Raw genomic sequence first — 10,673 nt, forward strand, 5'->3', positions numbered from 1 at the left:
TAAACCGGAGGACTGCGACGGCGACAGTCAGTCTAGTCTCAGGTTGTCAGAACTGGGATTTTATTAAACTGGAGTTTCTATTAACAATTAGGTCAGACGGGGTCATCGGGGAGAGGTTTTGAGGCTGGGGTGGGAGGGAGCCGACTTTGGCTCCGGCCACTGTGAACCACGATGTCGTCGTATTCATCCTGGGGGCAGAGGAGGGCAGGCACAGGGGCTCAGGTGGCTGTCACTGTACCAGCTGTCCAGCTTCTTCCACCCGCCCCGACAACTGGGTCTTCTGGTGACACCCAAGTTCCCCCACGCAAATTCCCCACTCCTGGTTTTCCAACCGCCACATTCAAGGTCATCTGCTTTCTCCCACCACCCACCACTGCTTGGGCTCCTGCTTGGGCTCCAGCCCTGCTGCTTCGTGGCGTCTTCAGCAGCCACAGCCACTGGGGTCTCCTTCCTCTGCCCCCTCCCTCTGCTTCTACCCAGATTCCTCACCCTACTCACCCCCCTCACTACCCAGCCTCGTCCCCTGCCCAACGCAGCATCTCTGCCACCTGGCTTCCCCCACACAGCCTCCTCCCTGCTGGCGAAGGTCCTTCCTCACTGCTGCCAGCGTTGGAACCACTGCTGCCCGAGGTCACCTTCCCACACCCTCAGTCCTCCATCTCTTGCTCCGGGAAGTCACTCCCTACACTCTCAGCCACCGCTGCTGCTCACTGCCATCACAGGTCCCTCGGACCGTGGTCTCATTCTCTAACTCTGCCTACCTGAGTTCTCCCTCCGCCGTTGCTCAAGCCATGGCTCCCCACATTCTCCCCACCACCCCGTCCAGGTCACCCCGGACTTCTGCCTGCATTCTCCGATCACAGCGGCCCAAGGTTGGTCTCAGTACACTGCCTAACTTCTCTTTTCACCCCTGCCCACCCGCCTGTTTACCCTGACCCCCCAGCTGGGCCACCCGGTCTTTCCTCCTGACTCACGCCCTCGTCCCCGCTGTCACTGTCGCTACTGCTGCTGCTGCTGCTGCAAGGGCCAGGCCTGTCGTCCTCGTCCTCAGGCTCAGGGGCTCCATGTGCACGGAGAAGACGGGCAAGGATGGGGTTGGGCCGGAGCGTGGCACTGCCCAGTGGGGTGCGGCCACCGTACATGCGGGCAGCAGGGTCAGCACCGGCCCTCAGGAGAAGCTCCAGCACATCGGCTGCTTGGGCCTCCACTGCCAAGTGCAGGGGGCTCCGGCCACACGTGGGCTCCTACAAGGGGCAGCAGAGAGGTCAAGGGGGCCCTGCCCCACTCCAGGGCACAACCCTCCCGGCCATACCCTCTCCCTAGGGCAGCTCACCGGTTTATTGAGGTCCGCTCCAGCCTCCCGGAGCAGCCGCACCATCTCTGCATCTTTGTGGATGACGGCCACGTGAAGTGGGGTATGGCCTGTGGACAGAGTGGTATCATGTGATGTGGGTCAGGGGCCTGGGCCCCAAATGCCAAGCTGCCAAAGGAGAACACCATGGCCTGAGGGGACTGAGTCTGGGGTCCAGCCGCTGAATTCCTGGGTATGTCAAAGAGGCAAATGCACCCCAATGCCTAAGTCTTGGTGTTCTGGAACCTGCTGGCAGTGTAAAGCCTGGCTTGTGGAAAGTCTGGGGCTTATGGGTGAAGAACCTAGGGGCTTTGGACAGGAAGCCTGGATCTTGGAACCAGGAGACTGGGTCTCTGGTCTTTATCCCACAAAAGATCTAGACCCCAAATTCCTGGGTCCTGAGTAGTTCAAGGGCCTGTGTGTGACTTTAGAGGAAGGAGGAGGCCTTGAACACTGGGTCCTGGGTGATCTCAGGAAGGGGCCTGGTGCAGGTAGTTGGGCCTAGAGGTGGGGGAGCTAAGATTCAGATGCCAAGGCCCCAGGTAGATGGGCCGAGGGCTGTCCCTGAACCTAGTGTCAATCTCTGGGGAATCTGAGCCTTAAGATCCCTCATCCTGGGTAGGCTAGGACCTGTGGTTGGTGGGAGGGGGCGAGATCCAGAGTGAGCTGTGCCTTCCAGCTGGAGAACCTGAACCCAACAACTAGATCTTAGTAGTTCTAGGCCTACAGGTGACAGGACTGGGTCCCAAGTGGTCTGGGGCCTGAGTCCCAAGTGACCTATTCTCAGTAATCTGGGGCCTCAGAGGGGATGTGTTCTCCAGTGCCTGGGTCCCTGGAGCCTCAGTGTTATTTCCCAAGGGCCTGGGTCTTGACTCAGGAGAATTGACCCTAGAGCCCAGTGCTCTCTCTCTGCCCAGGCCTCCAAGCCCTGCCCAGTGACCAGAAACCCTTACCTTCGTAGTTTTCAGCCTCTAACTGTAGCTTCCAATCCTCCTCATTCTCTTCATCTTCCTTTTCCAAGTCAGGTTCAGGGTACGAGGCAACAGGCGGGTGGTCGGTGTCAGAGGTGCGGTCAGGGCCCTGAGCGAGGTAGGTATTGGGGGCTCCCCTGGAGCACCGGGGACGGGGCTGGAGTAGCACACGAGCACAGGCATGTGCCCTCATGCGGCAGGCCAGGTGCAGCGCCGTGTGGCCCCCACGCTCCGCTATGTGCAACCCGGCACCCGCCGCATACAACTTTTCCACTGCGGAGGCCTCCCCCAGGATGGCTGCCAGGTGAAGGGCTGTCTGCAGGAGCAGAGGGCAGGGATTAGGGGGTGCACTGAGAACCTAGTCCCAAGCCCTGTACTGTCCCCAGGTGGCTCACCTGGCCCAGGTCATTCTGCAGGTCCAGGTACTCAGTGCCAGCCGCGAAGCCTAGGAGGAAATCCAGGAAGGGCTCATGCTGATGAATCACTGCTAAGTGCAGTGCCCTGAAGACAAAGACAAGAGCAGAGGTCAGAGGTCAAGTACTCCTGGAATGCCTAGGTGGCTCAGTGGGTTAAGCATCTGACTCTTGGTTTCGGCTCAGGTCATGATCTCAGGGTCATTGCGATCAAGCCCCACATCAAGCTCTGTGCTCAACACAGCGTCTGCTTGAGATTCTCTCTCACTCTTCCTCTGCCCCTCCCACTCATGGGAGCGCACGCACGCGCTCTCTCTCCCTAAAATAAATGAATAAATCTTTTAAAAAGAAAAAAAAAGTAGTCATCAAGTACTCCTATATTCCTTCATTCAACAAACTTGGAGCACCTCCTGTGTGCTAAGCCCTATGACCACAATCCTGCAACCAACTGTCAAGAATCTAGGAGAGTCAGGTCAGAATTAATTCAGCAGATTTGATTAATTGGTGTTTATTAAGTGGGACTTCTACTTCCTCCCAAGATGAAATAGCAGGGACCAGATTTCCCTCCCCTCTGAATCAATAACAACAACAAAAAAAAACAGACAAACTGCCGTGTAGGAAGCAACAGTTTTCCAGACACTGGTCCTCATGCAATGAATGACAGTGATCCTTAATACACCGGACACAAAGTGAGGTGAGACCTGTGACAGATTGCCACATTTCTTGAGAGAAGACATGGCATAGAGAGGGCAAACCCAGGCAGGGTTCTGGCCATCTGCATATGAGTGAGATGGAGCTGGGTTGGGGGACAGCAAGGCAGGGGGAGTCAAAGGACAGAGAACCTAAGAGGAGAGACCTGAACAGGGAAAGACACTGGAGATTTGCAGAGGGACCTCGAGAGGATTTAGGAGAAGACTGATCAGTGCACCGATACGGAGAAACTACCCGTCTGGGGAAGAAACCATGTAAACAGATTAGGGAAACGTGCCCATTGCTCACAGGGGTTCAGAAATAGTGCCTGTTGCCACTGGTGAGACTAGGAAAAACCCCTAAAATACAGGACATTGGGTAGAAGGCTCTAGAAGGTCTTACCTCTGTAGTGGGAAATAATAAACCCTAGATAGAGCGCTGCTCAGACCCACCTAACAAATCACAAGAGCAAAACCCAGAAGGATCAAACTACTTAAAAGTAGTTTAACTGCATCCCAAAGCAACATTCAAGAATATTTATAGGAACATAGGGGCACCTGGGTGGCTCAGTGATTCAGCATCTGCCTTCAACTCAGGTTGTGATCCCAGGTCCTGGGATTGAGTCCCGCATCACAGTCCCCGCAGGGAGCCTGCTTCTCCCTCTGCCTATGTCTCTGCCTCTCTCTGTGTCTCTCATGAATAAATAAAATCTCAAAGAAAGAAAGAAAGAAAGATATACAACTGGCCAGACTAACAAGATAAAGTTCACAATGTTTGGCATCTATTCAAAGATTACAAGGTAGGAAAAGAAGCAGAAAAACATGATCCACAATGAGAATAATCAATCAGTTGAAATTGACCCAGAAATGACCCAGGTGTTTGAATCTGCAAACAAGACCATTAAAAGAGTTCATTGTAAGTGACTCTCATACATTCCAAAAGTTAAGTAGAGACATGGGTGATAGGAGCCAAAGACTCAAATCAAACTCCTAGAGATAAAAACTAGAGCATCTGAAACGAAAAATACACTGGACAGGATTAGCAGAGATTAAACAATGCAGAAGAGGGAAGGCCTAGGTGGCGCTGTGGTTGAGTGGCTGCCTTTGGCTCAGGTGATGATACTGGGGTCACAAGATTGAATCCCGCAACAGGCTCCCCACAGGGAGCTTGCTTCTGTCTCTGCCTATGTCTCTGTGTCTCTCATGAATAAATAAATAAAATCTAAAAAAATAAATAATATAGAAGAAAAAACTACCGAATGACTTTGTGATAGGAACTATTTAGAATGAAACACAAAGAGAATTTTTTTAATTTCTTTTTTATGTTTAAGTCATCTCTACACTCAACATGGGGCTTGAACTCATGACCCCAAGATCAAGAGTCTCACACTCCAATGACTGAGCCAGCTGGGCACCCTCAAAAGAGACTATTTTAAAATGAAAGGAACATCAGTGAGCTATGGAACAACTTCAAGCAGCCTAACAATATTTGAAACTTTTTTTTCTTTTAAGATTTTATTTCTTTATTCTTTAGAGAACAGAGAGAGGCAGAGACACAGGCAGAGGGAGAAGCAGGCTCCCTACAGGGACCCTGATTCGGAACTTGATCCCGGGACTCCAGGATCACGCCCTGAGCTGAAGGCAGACACTCAACCACTGAGCCACGCAGGAGTCCCTAATATTTGAAACTAAGTCCCTAAATGATGTGGGGGATAGAAATATTTGAAGAAATAATGTCTAGAAAATTTTCCAAACTTATGAAAACTATAAACTCACAGATCCAAGAAGCTCAATGACTCCCAAGAACAAGAAATATTAGGAAAACTATACCAAAGCCCAACATAAAAATCTGGTTCAAAACCCCAATGGTAAAGATAAAAATCTCAGTGGTGCCTGGGTGGCTCAGTTGGTTAAGGGTCCAACTCTTGGTTTCACCTTAGGTTATGAGATCAAGCCCCACTTGGGCCCCACAATCAGCATGGAGTCTGCTTGGGATTCTCTGCCTCTCCCTTTGCCCCTCCCTTGCACTTATGTAGTCACTTGCTCTCTCTTTCTCTAAAATAAATAAATTTTTTAAAATAATTTTTTTAGGGATCCCTGGGTGGTGCAGCGGTTTGGCGCCTGCCTTTGGCCCAGGGCGCGATCCTGGAGACCTGGGATCGAATCCCACGTCGGGCTCCCGGTGCATGGAGCCTGCTTCTCCCTCTGCCTATGTCTCTGCCTCTCTCTCTCTGTGTGTGTGTGTGTGTGTGTGTGTGGCTATCATAAATAAATAAAATTTTAAAAATAATAATAATAATAATTTTTTTAAAAAAAGATAAAAATATCAAAAGCAGCTAGAGAGAAAAAGACACTTTATAGAAAAATAAAAATAAGGATGATAGTGGATGTCATATAGGAAATTAGACAGGGGAACAGACTGGGGCAACACCTTTCAAGTATTCAAAGACACACTCAACCTAGGATTTTTTTTTTTTTAAGTGGGCTCCATGCTGGGCATGGAGCCCAACACAGGGCTTACACTCAACCCTGAGATAAGACCTGAGCTGAGATCAAGAGTCAGATGCTTCACTGCCTGAGCCACCCAGACATCCCTCAACCTAGATTTTTTTTTAAGATTTTATTTGAGAGAAAGAGAGAGAGAGAGTGAGTGAGTGAGTGAGAGAGTAGGAAGAGGGTTAGAAGGAGGAGAAGCAAACTCCTCCATGCTGAGCAGGGAGCCTGATCTGGGGCTCGATCCCAGGACCCTGGGATTAGACCTGAACAGGAGGCAGATGCTTAACCAAGTGAGCCACCCAAGTGCCCCCAACCTAGAAGCCTTTAACCCAGCAAAAATATCTTTCAAAAATGAAGACAAAATAATGATGTTTTCAGATATACAAAAGCCGAAGGAACTTATCGACAGCAGACGATAAGTTGTCTCCAAAGAAAGGTTAAAGGAAACCTGCAAGCAAAATGAAAATGACATCCCACAGCAACATGGGCCTATACACATAAATAGCAAACATTGAAAATAACAACTATGTGGGTAAATCTGGAAGATTTTTTCTCATTATGTCTCTCTCTTTTTTTTTAATACAAGTCCCTTTAGAAGGTAATTTGAAAAAAAATAGTTGAGTGTTTGTTTAAACAAAACTACTAACAATGTATGGTGGAGTTTATAACACACGTGAAACTAAACTGTATGACAACAAGAACATAAAGGCCAGGAGGGAACAAATGGAAATATATTATTCTAAGGTTCTTTTATCTTTTACCCTATGCGAAATTTCACCCATCATAAGTTGAAGCTGTACAGTATAAGCTATAAAGCAGAGGTCAGAAAACTTTTTCTGTAAGTGGCCAGATAAAGATTTTACGCTTTGTGGATTCTAGTGTCTCTTTTACCTACTCAGCTCTGCTGTTATGGTTGATATAAAAGCAGCCACCAGCTATATGTAAATGAATGAGCAAAGCAGTATTCCAGCAGAACTTCATCTGTGGGGTCTGAAATGTGACTCTCATAATAATTTTCACTTGCCACAAAATAGTCTTTTGATTTTTTTCGACCATTTAAAAATGTAAATACCATTCATAGCTTACAGCCATACAAAAGCAGATGGCTGGCTAGATTTTTCCTGGAAGCCAGTTTGCCAACCACTTAATCAACAGAAGTGTTAAAGCTAACAAACCAGGGACTTTTGGCTGGCTCAGTCAGTAGAGCGTGCGACTCTTGATCTTGGGGTTATGAGTTCGAGCCCCATGTTAGGTGCAGAGATTACTTAAAAACACCTTAAGGGGCGCCTGGGTAGCTTAGTTAAGTGTCTGACTCTTGATTTTGGATCAGGTCATGATCTTTAGGGTTGTGAGATCACGCCCTGCATGGGATTCCATACTGGGAGTCGGCTTGAGATTCTCTCTCCCTTTCCCACTGACCCTCCCCCACAAAATAAATAAAATTTAAAAATAAAATCTTTAAATAAATACATAAAGCTAATGAACCAACAAAAGAATACAATGGGGGATCCCTGGGTGGTTCAGTGGTTTAGCGCCTGCCTTCAGCCCAGGGCGTGATCCTGGAGTCCCCGGATCGAGTCCCACATCGGGCTCCCTGCATGGAGCCTGCTTCTCCCTCTGCCTGTGTCTCTGCCTCTCTCTCTCTCTCTCTCTCTCTCTCTCTCTCTCTCTCTCCGTGTCTCTCATGAATAAATAAATAAAATCTTTAAAAAAAAAAAAAGAATACAACGGGACAAGGTTTACAGGTTCCAAAAGAAGGCAGAAAAAGAAGAAAAGGTAAACAAAGGAGATGTATTAAGTAGAAAATTAGCAAAAGGATGATAAACATAACTGTATCAATAACTAAATGTAAATGGTCTAAACATTCCAATTAAAAGGCAGAAATTGTCAGACTGAACAAAAAAGCAAAACCCAACTATATATGCTTCCTACAAGTAATACCCTTTAAATATAAGTATTAAAAGATAGGTTAAAATAAAAGGGTGGAAAAAGATATACTGTGCTAACACCAGTCAGTCAAAAGAAAGCAGGAGTGAGTTGTGTTTTTTTAAGATTTTATTTATTCATGACAGACTCACAGAGAGAGAGAGAGAGAGAGAGAGAGAGAGAGAGAGGCAGAGACACAGGCAGAGGGAGACGCAGGCTCCATGCAGGGAGCCTGATGTGGGACTCGATCCCGGATCTCCAGGATCATGCCCTGGCTGAAGGCGGCACTAAACTGCTGGGCCACCGGGGCTGCCCAGGAGTGAATATTTTAATATCATACTAGACTTTAGAGCAAGAAATATTACCAAGTATCGAGAAGGTTATTTTGTAATGATTAAGAGGTCAACTAAGCAAAAGAACATAATAATTCTACATATCCATGCCCTAATAACAGAGCATCAAATTACACAAAGCAAAACCTGACAGAACAAGAGACAAATCCATAATGACTGCTGGAGATTTCAATGCCCCCTCCTCAATAATTGATAGAACAAGGAGACAGAAACCATTAGTAAGGATATATAAAATGATAAACCAATAGGACCACTAATTGACTTTTAGAGAACCCTACACCCAACAACAGCAGAATATTCACTCTTTTCAAGTGCACGCATAATGTGTGGCACCATAAAACAATTCTCAATAAATTTACGAGGATCCAAGTCATACAAAGTATGTTCTCAGTCTACAAGGGAATTAAATTAAAAATCAATAAAAGAGAGACATTTGGAAAACTTTCCAAATATCTGGAAACTAAATAACATATTTATTTTTTTAAAAAGATTTATTTAGGGGCATCAGGGTGGCACAGTGGGTTGGATGACCAACTCTTGGCTTCAGCTCAGGCCCTGATCTCAGGGTCATGGGATCACGCCCTGCTCCCAACAGAGCCTGCTTGGGTTTCTCTCTCCCTCTCCCTCTGCCCCCTACCCCTTTTTAAAAGATTTATTTATTTATTTATTTTAGAGAGAGCATAAGCAGGAAGGGCAGAGGGAGAAAGAGAGAGAATTCCAAGCAGATGCCACAGTTGAGCACAGAGCCCAATGGGAGGCTCATCCCAGGACCCTGAGATCACAACCTGAGCTCAACCAACTGAGCCACCCAGGCGCCCTAAATAACATATTTTTAAATAATCCACTGGCCAAAGAAGAAATCAAAAGAGAAATTACAAAGTATCTTGAATTAAATGAACATGAAAACACAACATATCAGAATTTGTGAGAGACTGCTAAAGTACTGCTGCTGGAAATTTATACCATGAAACACCAATGTTAGAGAAGAAAGGTCTCAAATGAATGATCTCAGCTGCCACCTTAAGAAACTTTAAAAAAAGAGAGAAAGAAAGAAAAAAAAAATTAGACCCAAAGTAAGCAGAAGAGGGCAATAATGAAAATCAAAACAGAGATCAATGAAATAGAAAGCAAAAAACCAATAAAGAAAACTAATGAAACCTCAGCAGGGGTCTTTGGAAAGAACAATATTTCCTGCACGCCTCTTATGGGTCAAGCCCTGTTTAGTCACCATGACTGGATGAGTAGACACAAATACACAAAAAAACCCCAGGACAATCCCTCACCGCCCTTTACAATTCTGGTTCCTTCTGCCTGGAGAGTTCTCCCCCAGATACTCTACGGATCTCGTTTTCCTGCTTTATTTTTCCCCCAAAGAACTTATTACCTTCAGATACACTATTTTTCTGCCTTTCCTTTATACTGTTTTTCGTTTTTCTTTGTTTCTTCTTTTCCTTTCTCTTCTTTCTCACTTTGCGTCTGTGTCTTAGTTTCTTTTGTTCCTTCTCTCTCCTCTTTCCCTCCCTCCCTTCCTTCCTGTCTTTCTGTCAGCCTGTCTGTCCTTTTGTCTGTCTACATACGCACCTTAGAATGTAAACTCCACAAGAGCGGAAATTTTTGTCTGTTTTCCTCACTGCTTTATCGCAGCACCTAAACCAGTGCCTGGAACGTGGTGGTGTTCAGCAAATACTTAACAGGCATCAATCCCTGCTATCATGGAGCTTACGTTTTCCCTTTGGATGTAAGATCTGAAGATCGGTGCTCAGAAGGTAGAATGTTAAGAATCAAGGTCATGTATTAATTTTGGAAATCTAAGTTCAAGGCGCATCCATCAGGAGGCTAAGGATCAAGGATCCTATTTGGAGGTAGGAGGTGAGGAGGAGCCTGTCTGGACCACAACTCTAACAAAGGTCTCCGGACTTGGGTCGGGAAGATCAAAACCAGTTTGGGGATCAATGGATAGGGATGTGGAGCAATATGAAGCAGAGCTCAAGAAAGGAAAGTCGGAGAAATTAAGGAGTTAGGGTCAAAGTTGGCTAGGAAATTGGTTTTACTAAAGGTTAGGAGTTACAAATCAGAAAGTCGAGCATCAGAAGTTAGATTTAAGAGTGAAAGGTTAGGGAGCCGGGATAGGAGACTAATAGGGAATCAGAGGTGGGATCCTAGGGCCCCGTTAGGCAGCCTAAGGTTCACTCACGTGTCCCCATCCTCAGTGACGTAGCCAAAGACGAGGGGCGCCCACGACAACCCCGGGCCCAGCTCGGCGCCCAGCCCCGGTCCTCCGGGGGCTGCTGCGTCGGGACCCAGAGAGCCCAGGCCGCTGTCGCACCATTCGTCGGCCTCCGCAGCTTTCCCCAAGCACGCGACCCCGGCCATGGCCCCCGAAGCCTCAGGGGCCCCAGCGGCCGCCCGCCTGTAGCTGGCTTTGCCTGAAGCCCCGGCGCTTCCGCCCTGCGGGGAATTCCCCAACACTCCCC

The 10,673-nt window shown here is 47.4% G+C and overlaps 1 protein-coding gene across 2 annotated transcripts; it reads right to left on the reverse strand.

The window, feature by feature from the left end:
* Nucleotides 1-43: 43 nt before the first annotated feature.
* On the reverse strand, nt 44-10,667 carry NFKBIB (NFKB inhibitor beta). Of its 2 annotated transcripts, none has more exons than XM_025425076.3 (6): nt 10,394-10,667; nt 2,718-2,823; nt 2,305-2,638; nt 1,334-1,422; nt 975-1,244; nt 44-188 (listed from the first exon to the last, which is right to left on the reverse strand). In XM_025425076.3, the coding sequence occupies exons 1-6, from the start codon at nt 10,570-10,572 to the stop codon at nt 93-95; spliced, it is 1,074 nt and encodes a 357-aa protein (XP_025280861.1). In that variant the 5' UTR covers nt 10,573-10,667; the 3' UTR covers nt 44-92. The 2 variants fall into 2 exon arrangements, with proteins under 2 accessions (XP_025280861.1, XP_025280862.1); XM_025425077.3 differs by having other exon boundaries at nt 2,305-2,431; nt 10,394-10,660.
* Between the last annotated feature and the right edge of the window lie 6 nt (nt 10,668-10,673).

This window comes from Canis lupus, chromosome 1 (assembly GCF_003254725.2).
Source record: "Canis lupus dingo isolate Sandy chromosome 1, ASM325472v2, whole genome shotgun sequence".
NCBI classification, from domain to species: Eukaryota; Metazoa; Chordata; class Mammalia; order Carnivora; family Canidae; genus Canis; species Canis lupus.